Below are 21,777 nucleotides of genomic sequence, written 5' to 3' on the forward strand. Positions count from 1 at the left end.
AAGGTAAGAGAAGAACCAGCGTTGATTGGCAATGTATAGCATTCTGCCAATCAATGCTGGTTCTGCATCGAATCTTAACTTCGAACAGCTAGTAGTACTTGATCGAGTACGAGTATTTTGAATACCGTAGTATTCGATCGAACACCTACTCGATCGAGTACTACTCACTCATCTCTAGTTGTTATGTCATCCAACAGGCCAGGAGAAGAGGAGCCGCGCCCCTGGTTGCTGATAGAGTAGGAAGGCATAAAATTCTTGTCCTCCTACTTTTTGACCAGTAGGTCACAGGCCACATTAGGCCTGAGGTATACAAGCTGCAGGGATCAAGGTAAGTGTTAGTAAAGAACTTACCTCTTTGCCACCCTTCCTCCCTCCAAAAGAATACATGTGTGGTGCACTTCACCTTCTTCTCCCCAAAGAACCTGTTCATAAAAATCTGAATTCCATCCCTGGTCATAGAGATCAGACTTGACAGTACAGACTGGCCACATCTGAAAACTTACCCATATGAAGTATGATCTAGAGAAGATTATAGCCCGGCAGTAAATGGTCTTTAAAGGGGCTCTATCACTAGGAAAAGTCATTTTTAACTAATCACACCTTTGCATAGCCTTTAGAAAGTCTATTTCACACCTACCTATAGTATGTAGATTGCCTCAGTGGTTTCTGAATAAGTCCGTTTTTATTCATATGCTAATTAGACTGGTGCACGATAGATCGTGCACACCTCTCCTATTGTTTTCTATGAGATACTGCTGCAGCTGATAATGACTCAGCTTCCGGTTTGCCTCACACACATAGAAGATAATAGAAAAGAGGAGGCTGCTGGGAACTTTCTGAGCTGGCTGGAAGCTCATCAGCATATGAATAAAAACAGACTTATTCAGAAACCACTGAGGCAATCTACATACTAAAGGTAAGTGTGGAATAGACTTTCTAAAGCCTATGCAAGCATGTGTTTAGATAAAAATGACTTTTCCCAGTGATAGAGCCCCTTTAAGCTTCCTCACGCTATAGTTACATCTGCTCTAGAGTTAGAGATTCCATTGTATAGTTTGCCAAAAATCAGTGGAGGAAAAAGTCCTGCATAGAGGACATTTTCCTCTGCCAGTTTCAGTTTAAAAACGAAGGACCCCTGCTAGATCCCATTATAGTCAATAGGATCAGCCTAAAGACTATTGTAACTGTGTTACAGTTGTTTTAGCGATCCTCCTCTCCATTGTTCGGGTCCCCTGACAAACCGGAACAGTGGATAGACAGCGCTAGTATGAACCTAATGTCAGCTCCCAGGGAAGGGCTTTATGGTGCAGGAGAGGTTTGCCCACTCACTACACTAAATAGGGTGAGAGCTTGTCCTCCATATCCGGAGTGCTGAAGTCCAGTACAGATGTACTAACTTGTAATCTAGCATCCTGCAGTCCTGTCCTCCTCCAGTACTGGATTATATTATTATTCAGTCCCCTGCACTATTTCCCAGCGACTGCTGCTGAGGGCTGTAGAAGAGGGATGTCCCATTACCTGCTCCCTACACTACAAGCCACCTGCTGATTCACCCCACAACCCCCCAACCCCATAGGACTGCAGATACTATTACCTGCATTATCTACTCAGGAGTTATTACTGTGTTCTATTTGTGGAGTTGAGTAGAACTGAAGGTCATATCTACTACATTATCTGTACCCAGAGAATTCTTACTGTTTGTTATTTCTGATGTTACATGGGACTGCAGGTAACATCTACTACATTATCCATACTTATAGGGTTGTCATTATTTTCACTGTGGTGTTACATAGGACTGCAGGTCACATCTACATTATTTCTACTCAGAGCGTTATCACTGTTTTATCTATGGTGTTACATAGGACTGTAAGTCACATTTACTGCCTGTACACAGAGAGTTACAGTATCATTGTGTTATTTGTGTTCCAGGTCCACACTACAATTCTCTCCAGCGACTTGCTAATTCACCCCTTCATTCCCGCAGGACTGAAGGTAACACCTACCACATTATCTACTCAGAGTTATTACTGTGTTGTATTTGTAGTGTTACATAGGACTGGAGGTCACATCTACTACATTATCTTCACCAGAGAATTCTTACTGTCTTATGTCTGATGTTACATGGGACTGCAGGTAACTACTACATTATCTATGCTTGTAGAGTTATCATTATCTTCTCTATGGTGTTACATAGGACTGCAGGTCACATCTCCCACATTACTTGTACTCAGAGTTATCACTGTATTATCTGTGATGTTACATAGGACTGTAGGTCACATCTCCTACATTACTTGTACTCAGAGTTATCACTGTATTATCTGTGATGTTACATAGGACTGTAGGTCACATCTCCCACATTACTTGTACTCAGAGTTATCACTGTATTATCTGTGATGTTACATAGGACTGTAGGTCACATTTACTATATTGTCTGTACTCAGAGAGTTATCACTGTATTATCTGTGATTTTACATAGGACTGTAGATCACATCTCCTACATTACTTGTACTCAGAGTTATCACTGTATTATCTGTGATGTTACATAGGACTGTAGGTCACATCTCCTACATTACTTGTACTCAGAGTTATCACTGTATTATCTGTGATGTTACATAGGACTGCAGGTCACATCTCCCACATTACTTGTACTCAGAGTTATCACTGTATTATCTGTGATGTTACATAGGACTGCAGGTCACATCTCCCACATTACTTGTACTCAGAGTTATCACTGTATTATCTGTGATGTTACATAGGACTGTAGGTCACATCTCCTACATCACTTGTACTCAGAGTTATCACTGTATTATCTGTGATGTTACATAGGACTGTAGGTCACATTTACTAAATTGTCTGTACTCAGCGGGTTATCATTTTGTTATTTGCGTTCCAGCTCTACACTACAATTCTCTCCATCTATGTTTGTTCTCTATACTATGGGACTGAGTAGTGGTCTCTGCACTAAGGCCATCATTGGCGGCAGCAGTCACTTCACACTTGTGATGACTGTACTGTTACATAGTGAACAAGCATAGATGGGTAGAATTATAGTGTGGTGCTGGAATGGTGGGTACTTAATAAATAGCTTTTAATTCTGGGCAACATATTTAAATGTTATTAATCAATAAAAGAGTATGCCAGATCCTTGATATAGATGTCTAAAACCAGATGAAGTGCCTATTGTAACATACTTATATAGACCTTGTTCCAAGACCTACAAAACTAAACAAAAATGGAATTGAAGTGGAAGAAGCAAAAGAACTAACAAAATGAACCATTTCCAAAAAAAAGACATTTCAAGCAGAATGGCATTAAAAAGTACTGTATATATTGCTTTCACAATCATTAAAGGACTTGTCCAGTGTTAAAGGGATTATTCGGTTTCTAACACAGATGGCTCATCTTTAGGATAGGCCACCAGTATTAGATTTGGAGGGGTCTGATAGAACCATCTAAGTACCTGTGGGTGTCCAAACCCCAAACCCCTGCAGATCTTATATTGATATTAGAAACCACATAACCCCTTTAAGTCCGGACAACCACTTTAAACCACTTACAACATCACAACACTGGATAAGTAAAGCCATGCTTTCACTTTAATCACTTCTGAGCACTGACATTCTAATCTGTAAATATATTAATTGATTTTTGTTCATAAGGGTATATCTTGCTTAAGCTGTAACTAATGGAAGAAAAACAGACAGGATATTCGTCTTATTGGATTGGCTAAGCAGTGAAATAGGCACCAGTTCATTGATGAATTGGTTAGTATTATTTATTAATGGAACATATGGTTCCTTGTGTCTCAGTATTAACTTGAGCTTGGTGACAAGCTGTGATATTCTTGTGCAAACAGGAAGTACAAGGACAGAAACCAAGGTAAAACAAGGAGCTCTGAAGAGTTGCTACTGCCAGATGCTTACCTATAGTATTCCTCAGTAGAATTATTTTCTCTGCTGAACTGTACATTGTATTTAACAATTTATTACCTATATACATATAAATCCCTTCCTGTGTCCACAAACATATCACAGGCTGTCCCCATAAGTGTATATTTATATCTATCCCAACATAAACCACAGAACTGACTATTCAGTTCCTAAAAGGAAGAGGAATTTTTGCTTTACTCATCATTGTTACTTCATCTGTATCAGGCTGAGTTGTAAAATCATGATATTGAAGATATCTATAATACAGGATTTATTTTGAAGGCAAAGATGTTTTTCAATTTTACACTTTGCAGTTTTGTGTTAGCAGAAATATTCGGAGGATAAAAAAAAAAAAAAAAAAACATAGCTGCCAGGAATTTCTTACATTCAGGACAGGCATGATATGCTACATTTATATGCTACAAATGTATTGTACCGCAGAATATAAAAGATAACTGACAGAGTGGTTACAACCATAACATGGATGTTTATATCACTGTACGTACCGTGAAAGATTTTACTTTGATATTTTATTATTCCTGGAATGCCTAATTCAGACAACATTATATTGGTCAGTATTTTGTATCAGTATTTGTAAGCCGAAACCAAAACTGAAGCCTAAACACAAGAGGTGCTATTTACACAATTGTGAAAAACAGACCGATGACAGCCATTTTAATTGCCATCATATAGAAGCAATAAAAATCAATGCAATCCTATGGACCAAGTCACACAATAGATTTTTTAACAGACTATTTGAATGGTTACGCTAGGTTTACACTGGCTTACAGAGAAAACAGTCTGCCCTTGTACCGCCTTATCTGCAAGTTTCCAACTCCACCTTATATATGCTGGAGTCTCTGTATGAGCAGCAGAAAGTGGTAAACAATTATTGCATGCAGCATACCACAGGGACAACGTCTTATTCTGAGATATATCATTGGAGGCTTGTGGTTGAAGCCCTTTAAAGAAGCTATCAAACTTATAAGCAGGAATGACTGTAGTATCAGTGATGGGATTTTTCTATTGTATGTCTTATAAGAAACCCTTACACTCATGCAATGAGGGACAGAAGAGGAGGAATGAGGATGCACGTCAGGTCCAAGACTGTAGAGCAGGGGTGCTCACACTTTGTCAGCATGTGAGCTACTTTATAACATGACCAAGTCGAAAGATCTACTACCCACTTCTTGTGGGCGGGACCGGGGCGTTTCTGTGGCGGGGCCGGGGCGGGCCTGTGGGCAGGGTGGGGTGTGTCTGTGGCCGGGGCCAGGCATGTGAAAGCAGAAGACAGCGGCGTTCTGTGGCCACCCAGGGATCCCCGCTGTCTGCTTGTTCACATCGCAGGCTGAGAGTTATCTCTGGACACTGGCAGGCTGGGGCTGCAGCGGCCCTGCCTGCCGTGTCCATAGATGACTCTCAGCCTGCGCTGTGAACAAGCAGCACCCCGGCCCCCTCCATCCCTAAGAGTGGCCTGCAAGTGTCCGGAGTGCTTGTTCACAGCGCAGGCTGAGAGTCGACTCTCAGCCTGCACTGTGAACAAGCAAACACCGGGGATCCCTGGCTGCATCCCACGATCGACCCATACGTCCATTGCGATCGACCGGTAGATCGCGATCGACGTATTGGGCACCCCTGCTGTAGAGGAACTGGGACTAAAAGAGTAAGAGTAAGGCCCTTCTTTGGAGATGCAGAGTGGTCTCTTGATTTGTCGCAGGCATAACCAGGGAAGGAGGCTTACTGTTATATATTTTCCATATGATGATGATGATGATGATGACAATGAAAACGCTGGCCAAAAACACAAGCCATAGCAGACCCTTGAGTCCATGCATATGCTGGCAAGCATGGGAGGTTGTATGCCCAACTGCTTAGACAGCAACAAGTGTATTATTAGCATCAAGCAGAGGGATGGATACTGGATGGCAGTGCTCTTAGACCCTTGCTGTAAATAAAAAATTGGGTAAGTCTACCTTTCTTCCCAAAGGGAAGAAAAATTAGAATATTTTTAGGATAAGCTGCATACTCAGCTTGCCACAGTGTTTAGGGAGACCACTGCAGCTGCCAGTCACATTTGTACCTAGGTGGCCTCTGTCTGCTCTTAGTTCACCTCACCAGCGCTCCACCTCCTCTGCTAGTGCCACAGATTCAAGTGTCGGGAGAAGTAAAAGCAGTAGGATCAGCCCAATAGGTTACAACAGTCGAAGGATCTGGCTCCTCCAGTTTTATCTTTTCCGGAAAGCATAATGGCCAAGAGGGTGTTCAGTATAGCTGTAACCTAAAAGGACGAAACTATCACAGGTAGCATGGGAAACATCACTCTTGTCAAAATGAATCAGACATGGACCTGTGAGGATTTTAAAACACCTCCGCCTGATGTCTCTGAATAGTGGTGTTACCGTCTCCCTTTATCATCATCTTTGATTTACTGTACTGCTGCTGATGCTGCCTCCTCCTAGTCAGACATGTCCTGCGGCTCGGTCAATCATATTATGACCATGCGGCACTGCCACAAATAATGCCACAGCTGCCTATCACCACTGTCCACCATTGTCTTATTGTCTGGACCATCATATTATGCACTGCCCCAGTGCAACATGTTACCACAGCTATCAGCACTGCTTCCACTGAGACAGGCATGTCCTGAGCCCATCACATCCATCCACTATATACCACACTGTTGTCGCCACAGTGTTACCATAAAAAAAATTGATTTCACATCTGCTTATATCAAGGGATAATTCTTCATCACTTTTCTACTACACTCACAACCACATATTTGTCTCCGGAATAACAATTCTCTAGCATTTACAAGACATCCAAATGGGCTAAATATTCCACAGAACCATTTGCTTTATTCATCATAATATAACAACCTATAACCACCACAAGCACCTTTTCCCAAAAATATGGGTCATTTTTGTGTTTTTTAAATGTTAAAAAGCGTAAAAGCGAGTGTCAGCGCTGTGTATGGTTAAACTAGGAGTTTGCATCCACTTTTTGCCATCCGCATGTTATAAATGTAAGGACACATTTATTAGGCTCCTTGCACCTCTTTTGGTGTAAATTGTGCCCATTTTCCTTGTTCTTAATGCAACTGCATATTTATTTTCCAGAGTCATGCTGCCCTCACTAAGGATTTTTGTCAGTGAAAGGAAACTTGGACAAAGTAGAGTTTCTTTGCCATACTTACAACTTGTGCACAAAAAAAATGCAAATGTATCTCAGTATATGGGCAGCATAAAAAGATTGTCAAGTGCTCCTTTTTAAGCAAATACGAGCAAAGTGCACATCTTTGGTTCAATGCCCTTTCTTGCAGCAAAGATACTTTACATTCTTGGTTCTTCTCGCAGTTTGCAACATTTTTAAATAAGTGAACAGAGTGGGGAGATAAAGGTGGGCCAGGTCAGGGACAACTCTGCCTGTCACATTTAGGCAATGTATACACAACCCTGTGCGTATCGCGGGGCCGTGACTGAATGGCACTAGAGATGAGCGAGATCAGCCGATCCGAACAGCACACTCCATAGAAATGAATGGATGCACCTGGTACTTCCGCTTTGACGGCGGCCGGCCGCTTAACCCCCCGCGTCCCGGCTACGTCCATTCATTTCTATGCGAGCGTGCTGTTTGGATCGGCTGATCCGAACAGTACTCACTCATCTCTAAATGGCACGGACATCCATCTGCCGCCCGTGATGCACGGCCCCATTTATTAGGTCCAGTGAGCACGGTCCACATAACAGACAGCAATAGGACTTGTCCTGACTTCTCACGGCTCTGTACAACAGACTGTAAAAATACACAATCATGTGTATGGGGCCATAGAAAAGAATGGGTGAAAATGGCCTTACTATAAATCATACCAGGCAACTGGCGTGAGTTGTACCTAAAGTCTGGCTGGTATAGCATTTCATTTCTGGCATATGGACCCTGCTGCAGTGCCCCGGTTTATTAAGTGGTTGGAGTCTCTGCGTAGTTCAGATGCAAAATGGTGGAAATATAAGTCTTAAGAAATTTCCACCAATATCTTCCTGTTAGTGGATTTCTGCAATCTCAAAGCTCAGTTTATACGTGCATTGCAGCCATAGATTTGAAACTTTCTGAAATTGCAGCCAGCAGTGATAGATAGCCTGATGTATCCAGACATGATGTGATGTTTGACAAAGCACAGCTCTTGTATAGCCAGACTGCTGAAGTCTGCCTAGTATAATACTTCCAATCAACATTAAGCAATCGCATCCGGCCAGTTTCTTGGTCCCATTATAATTGTGCATTACAGACTGGACAGTACAACAATTAAATGTCTGTGTCAGCATGAGGACGCCAGAAAAATCACAATGAAGAGCACTTATCAGTCTTGTACTGTGTAGAATAGGAGCACATTACTCTTGGATTCTAAAATAATTGCAGCATCATCCTTAAAGTCTACAGAGATTATTTGTATTTACTTAGCAATATTTCACCCAAAGGATTTCCTCTCTGCCGTCTCATAAATCCAAGTCATCCTTAATGTAATAGTATCCTGTGAGCATGAGATCCTCAGTTGGCACAGTATTGCAAGAAGGTGACAGAGGAGTTTTCTATTTTAGCAGAACCTATAGTGACTGTGCCGGAGGGCGGAATAGATGAGGGGAGGTCCTGTTGATGTCATGAAGGAGAGGGGGGAGTTATGGGGAGAGACTAGCACAGTGATCCTTTCGGTGAGTCCTATGTAGTATTTCTGTGTCACGCTGCCAGCTGTCATGAGTCCTGCAATAAGCACAGAGTAATAAGAGGAGGTGCCGTTGTGATCCCTGGGGAGGGTCCATGCATCTGAAAGAGATGAAGGAGGAAAACTGTAAGCGAGAAAGTGTTACACAGAGAAGGAGAGTTTCTTTTCAGACGTAGAGTTATTATCACCAGAGATCTCTGCTGCATCTGCTGCTACTCCGAGCAGAGTCGCCTATTTCAGCACCACAAAGGGAGGGACAGTTCCCAGGACTACATGTAAGGATCCGCTCTATCATTACACTGTCAACGCACCTGAATCCAAGCTCTTAGAGTAAACCATAGGCTCCTCATATCCGAACACATATTCTCCAGGGAACCCTGCAGCACAATGTACCAGGGACATATCCAGGTAAGACAACATCTTGCATTTTCTGTTTCAGTGAATGTGCCCATGTTGCAACAGGTGTAAAAACTCATTACCAGCCGTTCGGTATTATAACTCTCAGCGACAACTTCTAAAAATAAAGTTAAATGGCGGGGTGAATCTTCAGTACTCTTCTTGGCAAAGCTAAATCATGTATTTAGCGTCTAGCTGAATATACTACATGGCATAGTGTATGTCAGATGAAGGACAAATGATATGCTAGTGCACATTAAGCTAAACTGATACTTTACCCTTGTGTAATTGTGCAAATGAAGCAAGCCACACTGTTCTTGTGCTAGTACATGTAATATCATCTTATAGTAGTTTGGCCCAGACTAATGTGACTCTTGTCTAATTTCTGCGTTCCATACATTATTTACAAAGCGTTTCAGCTTCCAATGAAAGATTTAAGTGAGATTATTGATTTTTTTTCTATGGGAAATGAGAGTGGCTATTTTAAAATGTGAAGTCCTGGCTTAGTGGCTTCCTGCTCCCTATAACCTTGAATCACACCATCCTCTATACTGCTTAGAAATCCAAGCCTCACAAGGGAGGGACATACCCCAGTTTGTAAGCATGCCAGGAAACCCTAGGTAGATGTTCTTTTTTTACCTAAATGCCTTTGATACATGTAGACAGCTCACCTTAATGTCCCGATCAATAAGAAGCCAGAATGAAAGGAGAAATATGTGCGGCATGAAAGCTGTGACATGGCCCAGGTGAAAACAAATTTGCTACATCTAAGCTTTCAGCATTATCCTTTAATGTCCAATATCATAGCTACCGCCTGACATCACACCTGGTTACCATGCATGGTATTGTTATAGAGTGACTGCTGTTTTACAATATGTACAGTATGACTATTACGCTAATTCATGTTATTGTGCTATCTTTTAACCCTGTCAGTTCACAAACTCTTTGGAAGTTTACAGATATTATTTGTGAATAAATGAGAACAATATAATATTGCCAATAATGCTTAAATTATAATGACTATTTTTTTGATATAGTGCCAATATTTATTTGATTTCATTTCCACTATAAAGTTGTGACCTTTCCAATATTAGAGTAACACATGTACAATCTTTGATTTTTTTATAAGAAGGATTTCCCTTTCTACATCTTTCTGTTTCTTATGTTTGTGATGTTTGCATTATGGAGCAATATAGTTTTGTGTAGTATAATATCTTACCCCTTGCCTGCTGTATTTACTGGTCACCTGGTCAATTAAAGGCAGTAATGTCACAGAGAACTATATGACTCCTTTAAGTGAGCGTGCACAGAGGTATAACTTTATAATATACTCTGTGTTCCAACTCATTTCCCGGAAGCTTAGAGCTTATCTTGAGGGCTGCAGCTGCAGGGGGAGATTCTTTCCTTATACATGTACATGCAGGAAGCTATATGGACTGGGTATTACCTATATCCCAGTGGTTGTGCATACATAAGTAATATTCTCTATATTTAGAGTCTCCAAACTGAAGACTAGGGGATTGCAAAGTCTGAAAACGATACCAATTCCTGTGCTTTATTATCCAAACTATATCTATACTAAGCTAATGTTGAGTAGTCCCTACTGAACATTAATAGAATCATAATAAAATAAAAACCTATGGAAGACACATAAAATGTACCTAATAAGGTGACACAAAATACCGTATGTAGTGTTTAGTTTCAATGAAAGTTTTATACTTATTATATATTTATATCTATTGCAGCAGAGTAAACTTTCTATTATTTACCTTCACAATATACAGGCAGAGCTATTAGGCTACTGTTGTTGCTTTATTATTTTTCACCAAATTTTTCTCTGTTTTCACAATATACATATTTTATAAGTAACATTATACTAAGTTTGGGAATATTGCCAAATCTCTACTCTACATAGTTTGAGTGCAGCAGAGTTGAGTTTGTCATATAATATAGCTGATCATGATGGAAAAGAGCTCAAATGACAAACTAATCTCTGCTACGTATGGAGTTTATAAGGAATAAGTTATATTTATGCATCTCCTTATGAGATTGTTGGACAGTATGGTCTGTACTGTATATTGCACTTTTTCTGGAGGCCTCCTGTAACCTGTATACAGTAAATGCAGATACATAGCTTGTACTACACAAACAACATATGTAGCAGTGAGGAGCATGTCATGTGTTTCTTTTATTATCTGTGATAGTTATTTACTTGCAGTCTAGTCATAAACCATGAACAATATAATGACATACACAGGTCTCTAATTTTGCTGTATACTCTGGAGTACAGTCTAAACAGTGATTTATCACTGCCAGGTTATTAACTTAGCTTATCTACAGAGCCGTCTGTATGAACCTGGCTATTATTACATGTGAGATTTTCCAGTCATGTTGAAGTAAGTTAATAATGTCTCCAATTTTGCCCTATTCATAGATGTTAGCAACTATTACTTTTGTAATGGTTTAGAGTTTGACCTCACATAACCTGCTGGTAACTTAGGGACAGTGTTATCATGTGAGCAACATAAGAGATGTAATGTTCAATGTTGGCGTCTCTGGTTTTTGGTAATAGCATTGCTTCATCGTAAAATCAATAAGTCCTAAACTACGAAGCCATCCCTGAAATGTAGACTGTAATGTAGATTAGCAAACCACTAAATATCGGGGCCTTAAAGATCAAGTTCCACAAATGGCTATTTAATCTTTACTACTTACATGTGCATGTGTATGGTGAGTTATTATACCTCTCACACTTGTTTCCATGCCATCTCATTCAGATGTTGCTTCTCATTGAATTGTTCAGGGCAATTACAACCCTCACAAGCTGCTTTAGGATACATGGCAACAGCTGGAGAGCCATTTTTGCCAGGTTGATACTGATGTAGCAAACTTTAACTTAGCATTAAATGTCAAGTTGTAGTTTGCTACATCTGTACGTACTGTATGCTGTATCCACACTATGCTGTAATCCCTGTCCTCAATTTGCCAGCCAAGTTGGGCTGCTACAAGAGGGGTATACAACTGTTTCTCTTTTACCCAGCTTCTCACCAAAGACCAGCCAAAGACAAAGATTTCAGCAGTAAAAAAAATCCATATATATATTCAGAAAGTAGTCAATATTTTCTAATCCTTAAAGGGGTAGTCCCATCTTAGTTTTTTTATGTGTATCAATAGGACAAGCCATAAATAACTGATAGGTGTGGGTCTCACCGCCGGAATGTGCTTTTATTAGGGGCAAATGGAGCTCATCTGTTCCAAAACCTGAATGGATAGGAGTTGTTCACATCAGTGTTTAGATTCCATATTGGAAAGTCCGCATGGAGCCCCCCCCAAACGGAATATCGAACGCAACAGCAAGCGGTGTGCCAGTAAAAGCACACAGATCCTATGGACTATAATGGGGTCCGTGTGCTTGCCGCGCGCTGCCTGCACGAATCATGCAGACAGGAAAGTAGATGGTGAACTACTTTCCTGTCCGCAAGATCCTTGCGGAGATGTGGCGGTAAGCACATGGGCCCCATTATACTCTATGGTGTCCATGTGCTTTTTCGGCACCAGCGCTTGCACTTGCATTTGGTATTCCATCCAGGTGGGTCTTCATGCGGACTCCCCCGGACGGAATCCAAACGCTGATGTGAACGAGGGGTCACACATGTGTGCATCTCTCCATTCACTAGTATAAAATAGACAGAAATAGTACAGAAGGCATTTTCTCCATTCACTTTTGGGATTGGACAGAGTCCCATTCTAGATGTGGGAAGGACACAAATCTGTCAGGCATTGATTTCATAGCCTAAGGACACACCCCTAAATACTAAAATGGGATTACTCCATTAGATTAAAGTCCGCTGCTAAGTCTTAAAGGAAGTCTACTTCTACCAAAATCATTTCTAAACCTCTTAAAGAACGGAGCCCCGTGTTGTCAAAACGCAGCATTTTACATTGCCTGCAAAGTCGATGGAATTCTGGCTAATCCCATCCACATACTGCAGAAAAAAACCTGCAGCGGAACAACTGTGATTTAAAAAATGCTCATGTTTTTGAAAATCGTCGTATGTGAATTATGGCTATGGAAACACTGGTGTTTTCCATGTAGGTATAATAGGAGCAGAAAGTCCACAAAGTAAAACGCTGCAGATTTTCTGTGAAAAACACTTTTGAAAAAAAAACGTGATTTATTTCTGTTGCAGTCTTTTCTGCAGGGTTTTTCTAGCTGCGACTCACTACGGTACATGGGGCCCTAGCCATAAGCTGTTGTAGATACGCTTAGTGACATAGTGAACATATCTTTCTTGTGTCAATGTGATCTCGCTGTCGAAAAAAAAACAATTTTTAATCCATATGCAATATTTTTGTTTGATGCATGTTTTAGCATGAATGTGCCTGGCTGAAAACCTGTAATTGCTTGTGGTTGCTATCCAACAATGTCCCCTAAGAAAAAGACAAATTCTGACGAAATCCAGTGCTCCGAAAGAAGAGGTCCCACCCTGTACTGAACAATACATCTGTACATGAAATAAAAGTTGATTTTCTCAGCAACGATATTTTTTTTGACACAATATGTCACTATGTTACTAACTCTCCTCAAAGGGGTATTCCCATCTACATAATTATTTTTTAATTTTTACATTTTTGCAAATATAAGTAATTAAAAATTCTGCAGCGTTTTAATGATTTTCTCTAACCTTCTTAGTGGTGACAGTCTGTTGTCTTGATCGGTTGCCAGTGGATACGACCACCAATGCAGAAACTTTCTAAGGTCAGAAAATCAGCCATGATGTCTTTATTGTGGCCGGGATATCTTCTGATACATGTAGTGCCCCTGCCTGATAACCCAGGTACAATAAGAAAATCATTGCTGGGTTCTTGACAAGTCCCAGACCATAGAAGGTTTCTGCATTAGTGGTCATATACATGGCAACCGATCAAGATAAGACTCACCACTAAGAAAGTTAGAGAAAATCTTTAAAACTCTGCAGAATTTTTAATTACTTATATTTGCAGAAATATTTTACTTTTAATTATCTACAAATATAGATATGATTATGTACATGGGCATTAGGCCGAAGCCCCGCGGCGTTTTACAGTACTTGCAAAGTAGATGGGATTCATGCAAATCCCATGCACACTTTGCAGAGAAATTGCAGCACGGACACGCTGTGATTTCCAAAACCATTGCAGTTTTGAAAATTGCAGCATGTCAATTATATCTACGGAAACGCCGGCGGCTTCCCCGTAGATATAATTGTAACAGAAGGTCCACAGAGGAAAACTCTGTGAACTTTCTGTTCAAAGCGCTGCGGGAAGAACCGCTTTAGCTTTGCGTTTTTTATCTCAGAATTCATACATGGGGACCAAGAAGAGCTATAGTGACTGCTGAGCTAGTGGTTGTGAAAAACTGTCTTAGGCTAAGACCCCATGTAGTGGGTCGCAGCAAAAAAGTGCCGTGGTAAAAACCCCATTACGGTTTTTCCCGCAGTATTTTTCATAGAAATTCTTTCCACATTGCGTAGGCATAATTGACATGCTGTGATTTCCAAAACCGCGTGTATTTTCCCGCAATGTGTGGATGGGATTTGCTAGGGACTGTAAAACGCCACATTTTTTTCTGCGGTGTTTCTGCCAGTTTGGGGTCCCAACCTTAGGTTAATGTTCACATGCAGTTGAATGGTTGCAGATGTTTCTGCTACTGAAAATCAGTTCCATGTGAAAAGGTAGATTCACAATACCATTATTCAATGTCAGATGCTCTCATCCATCACAGGATGAACAATGGACATTAGGTGACAGATACAGACAGAGTTCTCTCTGTTGGGTGTCCATCTGCATCCACCCCAATGTAAAAAAAATGAAGATGATGGAAGCTTTCTTCATCATGTTTTTTTACTTACTGACAGAAGAAAAAGTTGTGTATGCTGGACTTTTTCTTCCATTAGAAAAATGTTTCCGTCATCTTTTGACATTATAGTCAATTGGAATGGACGCAGACAGAGAGGATGCCATCTGCATCAGTCACTCTACTACCATTAATGTCTGTTGCTCTTATACTACAGATGAGAGCAATGTACTGTAATAACAGAAGTGTGAACCTACCCAAGTACATCTCTCTTTCTCACATACCTTTGTCTTTTTTAATGACCTGACAAGACTGGCAAAATGGAAGAACTTGACTATCCTACACTGGTACATGCATATACAAATTTCTATGTTTTTGTAGATGTGAAAAGGAAAAATCTTAGTGATAGGAAGATGGATGTCCCTGTGCTACCAGCAATGAGCCATGCTATATGTGTTGTTTTTTTGTTTCCATAATGCAGTAATGTGATATTCAGGCATTCTTCAGGATCGCTGCTTTGAGTATGTGTGCATTTTCTTAATGTGCATGTGTAGAATTGATCTTTCTGCATTGTTACAGTAATCCCAATCTACTTTAACCATTGCACTGCTACGTGACATTTCTCTTGGGACAACAATGTTAACAGATATTGTGTATGACCTTTAAGCTTTTACATAGTATGTGAAAATTTAGACATCTTGTCATTTCTGGCCATACTACATTATTAAAAGAAAGGCAATTCAATATCCAATATGTGCATACAGTAATTACACTTAAAAAGTGTTTATGCTTTATATTAGAGATGAGCGAATGTCTCAAGATTTGTTTTGTTTCGAGTTTGAGTAGCTCGGGTACCACATTTCTAACTCCAAAAATTACTGGGGGGGGGGGGGGGGCTGCCCATGATTTTTTAGACACATATGGCAATTATATTGACAACAATATATTTGTAGATTCGTAAGTAATACAGGTTTGTTGTTATTTGGAAGACACATTTGTGAGTGTGATCCTAGTTGAAAAGCAATGAAGAATTGGCTTTGCAAAAGAAAGAAAGCCATCAAAAATTATTCCTTTATGTTGGCATTGGAAGAAGCAATGATGAGTTGTTTATTTTATACAAGTGGAAGTGGCAAGTGACAATGGAAACTATAGAATTTAAAGACAAATTTGTGGAATTGACTTCTTAAAAAGCTACTAAAAATTGTCCCTTTATGTGAGCAGATGCAGCACCAATTACAAGATTTGTGACACACCATCAACATGCCTAGACTGCCAGCTGAAAAGGCTAAAATATACTCTGAAATGGAACGGATTCTATGACCATGAGAACAGCACTTCGCAGGCAGAAAATAACCAGGATTATCCTGTTGGTTATCCCTGATATGGCAGCATATGCCATATCAATATGCTATTGGCATAGTGGCAAATTACATAATTTCAAGAAAAAAAACAAAAAAACTTTTTAAGTCTTCAGTAGGTGATACCTTTTTTAATGGCTAACTCATAATGATGACAGAATATGATGTTTCGAAGCTTCCTCTGAGCTCCTTCTTCAGATATATCACCTACTGAAGACTTAAAAAGTTTTTTGTTTTTTTTTTCATATTTCATAACCACTGGCTAACACGGTACCAAAACAAATAATTTCAAGAAAGATTTGGGGCAAACTGTCAGCATGCCTAGCCTTTCAGCTGAAAAAGCTGAAATATCTTCTAAAATGGAAAGTATTTTACAACCCTGAGAACAATATTTAGAAGGTGGAAAAGAACCTGGATTGTTTTCAGTTATCTATATATGGGAGCACATGACACATCAACACTGTGTTGGTGAAGTTACAATTTGCAGAATTTCAAGAAAAATTTTGGGTACACCTGCCTAACCTGACAGCTGGAGACACTGGACTAGTTTACAATGATCATGAGGTAGAAGTTGTTCTTCTTCTGCTCACAGTAATTAGAGATTAGAGGTGAGAAAACCATTTGATTCCTTCCATTTTGTCTGTGGTTGGCTGCAAGAAGTAATCATTCATCGTATACTGTGGCTCAAACTGATGCTCAAGCATGTGCCACAATGCTACTCAATATGTGCTTCAACTTATAAGCATGAAATATGGGATAGGGAGTTTAAAAAGTGGCTTACCCTAGTGAAGTTGGGGAGGGAAATGAAACAGCATAAAGGAACTGAAAAAGACAGATGGATCCCACCTGGTGTTAAAACTGTGCCTGCCTGGCACCCATGAGGTGATGTCAGTAATAAAAAGCATTGAGCCTTGCTCAGTTTCTACACTATGGCCACTGACACTCAAAACAAGCAACAAAAAAAATGCTTAAACAAAGGTTATGTCACACTGTTTATTGAGTGAACACAAAAAACCCTTTAAATAATGGACATTTTTTTCAGATTAGGGCAGGCTGTGAAATTGTTTATTTGGTGAACATCAAAAATTGGTTAAACAACAGAATTTTTTTCAAATTAGCAAAGGCAGAATCATCGTTTTGCTGGTAGAACAGCAGTTTGTATATATTTAATGAAAAAAATACCTCTTGCCCTAAAAACCCTTAAGACAATATTTGTCACTAACAGAACTGGCTGTCAGTAAAAATTATGTTTAAACACCCTATATACAGATGAAACTGCTCTATTGCACAACAGATTTAAACAAAATTAGAGTTTTAGCAATGAAAGGATTAACAGTCCAGAGCAGTCAGGCTCACACCTCACTCCTATCCATGGGTCCATTCAAACAGTGGATAATGGCGAGGAATTTGGTGTGGAATTTAAGCGCTGAAAAAAAGTCTCACATATACTTCAATGGGTTCCTTTTTCTGCTAGAAGAAAATAGGTTCCTAGCAGAAAAAGGAACTCATTGAAGTCAATGGGAGTATTTTTTTTTTTTCAGCGCTGAAATTCCACACCAAATTCCTCACCATTTTCCTCCGTGTGAATGAATCCTTAGGTATTTCCAATATAAATTACTCCAGTATATGTTGATGGCAGCACTAATCCAAATCTCTTTCAGCTGGAAGAAACCAAGTCTTTCACTGATAGATGTCGTTAGATATTGTTATTATTTATTTATATAGCACCATTAATTCCATGGTGCTTTACGTTTGAGGGTTTACATACAGTACACAAAATATACAAAACAAATATAATACTAACAGTGACCAACTGGTACAGTGAGGCAGAGGGCCCTGCCCGCAAGGGCTTACAATCATGCGTGATCATACTTCATGAAAAAAATTAATGCTACTATTTCATATACGCATCACCATTTTGACAGGGTTTGGTCAAACTGAGTTAATAGGGCCAATATCTGGGGTCTGTCATATTGTCTCCAGCTCTAACTTATCACTGGGATTGAACTGTTATGTTTTTCCCCTAAGCAGGGTCTCCCCTTCCCCTCCAACTTGTGCACTATAGTTCTGCTCAGCCCTTTTCTCTCCTCACTGAGTTTGCTACTTGTTATTTTCCTCTTTATCCTGATTATTTCATAGGACATACAAATTTGGATCTGTCCTTATTAGAGATGAGCGAGTACTATTCAAATTGGCAGTTTCGAATAGCACACACCCATAGCAATGAATGGAGCCGGCCGACACGCAGACATACAATGTGAATGTACACAGCCGGCAAGCAGGGGGTTAAGCAGCAGGACGCCGGCCCCGTCTGCGTGTCGGCCGGCTCCATTCATTGCTATGGGTGCGTGCTATTCGAAACTGCCGTTTCGAATAGTACTCGCTCATCTCTAGTCCTTATAACTTTATATTATATTCTGTATACTTTACTATCAGGATTGTTTTTATTGTTGTCCTTTTAATTGGCTTTTTGTTGTACTCTTGATATAATTCAGTAAATACCTTTAAAACTAAAGGGGGTTTGTCACCAGGAAAATAAGCGTCAAACTAATGACATTACCTTGTAGAGTGGCTTCTACTGTTTTCAAAGATGCCAGATTTCAGTATGAGCTGAAAATATTTTTGTTTCTTGAAAGTGGAGCTACAATGTAGAATAAGAAAAGCATCTTTGGAAAGAGTAGAAGCAGTGCTACAAGGTACTGTCATTAGTTTGATAATGATTTTCTTGCTGACAGACTTCCTTTAAAGGGGCTCTATCAGCAAAATCATGCTGATAGAGCCCCACATATGTGTGAATAGCCTTTAAAAAGGCTATTCAGGCACTGCTAAAGTTATATTAAACTACCCCCCCCCCCCCCCGTTTTAAAATAAAACCCTAAAACAGAATGTGATAAACTTACCGAATGTGCACGGTGGGCGGGCATTCAGGGTGCGCCATCTTCTTCATCCACGCCTCCTCTTCCTCCGATGCGCAGTAGCCGTAGTAGAAGCAGCATGCTACTGCGCATGCGCCCAGGCCATTTTTTCAAAGCAATGTCAGTTCGTGAGCGCCGGAGGAGGACGGGACCCGAGGACATCGGAGGAAGAGGAGGCGTGGATGAAGAATGCCCGCCCACCGTGCACGTTCGGTAGGTTTATCAAATTCTGTTTTAGGGTTTTATTTTAAAATGGGGGGGTATTTTAGTATAACTTTTACGGTGCCTGAATAGTCTTTTTAAAGGCTATTCATGCATATGTGGGGCTCTATCAGCATGATTTTGCTGATAGAGCCCCTTTAATCTCTCTTTTAAACATCACACCTACAAAAAGAACAGTCACACATTTTAATAGCTAGCAGCCATATAAACTGCTTGAAGCTGTTAAAATGTTTCCATTCACATGCATCCTTTTATTGTACAGGAAGTAGGTGTCTCGTGTATATGCATGAATATTTGTAGAAACCCTAAAGCACTAAGGCTTTATTCACATCACAATTATGGGTTGTGTCTGGAGTACAGCTTTTTTGTGACATGTTCGTAGGTTTATATTCATAGATTTTTGTCACCTATTCATAGCCTTTTTTATGAGTGCCAGTGACGTATGCACTTGCATAGGCATTGTTGTCTATGCCTGGAGAAAACATGTGAAGCAGTCTTCAAAGGTACATACAAATGTAAAGCCCCAAAAATGAAGAATTAAAAATTATGATGGGTTTCTTATGAACTGGTCTCGCCATATTTTATATTCATAGGAGTCTAATAATATAAGACTTTTCTTAATTTCATCTTGAGCACAGTGCTCACTTTAATAACAATCATTTATTTCCAGTCATCACAAATCATTTATTTCCTCTCTCCATGCGGAATGGTGAACTTGTCAAGGAATGGGATTTTTGCTTATATTATATTTTTCACATGTCAGTTTTGACATTCAGTTTATGCACACATCACCAGATACACATCAGTGAATGAAAGGACAGCCATACATAAAACTATAGCTAACCTAATGAAATGTATTTAATACAGTGCAAATATCTCAGGAATGTGAATGACCTTCATGATGTGAGAAAAGGTCTTTTTACAAATGTTCATATAGTCGGGAATTTTCTATGTATCAGACTTCTATGTCTCAAAATGTATGAAAGACAACTCAAGAACAAGGCCAAAGAACACAAAAGCTATATACCTATTGTAGCTGATATTGTCCTTAATAGAATACTAGAGGAGCCAAACAAGCAGGCCAATGATAGTCGTATACCTTGTATTATTTACTCTGACAATATCCCTGCTCACATTGCTTACTGATATTTTAGCTTTGCTACAGGAAATTTTAAAGGGCAGGTGAACCTTTTCCATGGACAGGTTGATATTTAGACATTTTGCCTTTGTGTTGAAGTTGTACTTTATTGTAGGATGATTTCTGCATAGCTTCATTCAGTTTTCAATATCTGCTTTCTCTGAAATTCCAGCAAGTGACACTGCACATTCAGAGCTCAGTGGGTATTCCTTGTCAGGCATTATCTCTCAGGCTTCTGTCTATACAGAGCTCAGAAGTAGATTATAAAAACAAGGGTAGACGAGGGGTACGGAAATACATAACTGGAGGATCCGACTATATGCAGGGTTGTTGTATATTTGGCAATCATAGAGTTAAACTATATGTACATAAACCAGGTGCATATATGTATGCAATAAAGAGGGTTGCTAACATACATATAATTCGCAAAACACATAACATGGATCACAAATCAACCTTAAAGGGGTATTCCCATCTACATAATTATTTTTAAATTTGTAGATAATTAAAAGTTAAACATTTTAGCAAATATAAGTAATTAAAAATTCTGCAGCGTTTTAAAGATTATCTCTAACTTTCTTAGTGGTGACAGTCTTTTATCTTGATCGGTTACCATGAATACGACCACTAATGCAGAAACTTTCTAAGGTCAGAAAATCAGCCATGATTTCTTTATTGTGGCCGAGATATCTTCTGATACATGTAGTGTCCCTGCCTGATAACCCAGCTACAATAAGAAAGTCATAGCTGGGTTCCTGATAAGTCCCAGACCATAGAAAGTTTCTGCATTAGTGGTCGTATCCATTGGCAACCGATCAAGATAAAAGACTGTCACCACTAAGAAAGTTAGAGAAAATCTTTAAAACTCTGCAGAATTTTTAATTACTTATATTTGCAAAAATGTTTAACTTTTAATTATCTACAAATATAGATATGATTATGTACATGGGAAAACCTCTTTAATTATAAGAGATTTGAGAACATAATATTTTTTGAGATATATCATGAGATGACAATCATAGTTGCTTCCAATAAAGAGATATGTTGTAAGGGCAGGTTCACACATGTGCCCAGTCTCCGCTTTGCGGGTTTCCATATTCTGCCCAAGAAACTAGACAGGAGATTGAAACCGGCCAGTCAGTTTTCAAACCCCTTCACTTGAATGGGTTTGCAAAGTGACCGCCCGTGAGCATCATGTGCCTCTCCGTGGCGAAATCAGGGTTTTTTAACCGGAAAAAGTTCTGCATGTCTAACTTTGTGTCTGGTTTA

The 21,777-nt window shown here is 39.7% G+C and overlaps 1 protein-coding gene across 3 annotated transcripts in view; it reads left to right on the forward strand.

Annotated features, from left to right (window-relative positions):
• The first annotated feature begins 8,608 nt into the window (after nt 1–8,608).
• The window catches only part of PEX5L (peroxisomal biogenesis factor 5 like), a 231,033-nt gene continuing 217,864 nt past the window's right edge, over nt 8,609–21,777 (forward strand). For 2 of the 3 annotated variants that reach the window (XM_075268641.1, XM_075268642.1), the window contains exon 1: nt 8,611–9,051. In XM_075268641.1, coding sequence (XP_075124742.1) covers nt 9,031–9,051 — 21 coding nt within the window. In that variant the 5' untranslated portion in view covers nt 8,611–9,030. Of the gene's footprint in view, nt 9,052–21,777 lie in introns of all 3 variants that reach the window. The other variant, XM_075268640.1, reaches the window with a different exon arrangement.

Source organism: Leptodactylus fuscus, chromosome 3, assembly GCF_031893055.1.
Source record: "Leptodactylus fuscus isolate aLepFus1 chromosome 3, aLepFus1.hap2, whole genome shotgun sequence".
NCBI lineage: Eukaryota > Metazoa > Chordata > Amphibia > Anura > Leptodactylidae > Leptodactylus > Leptodactylus fuscus.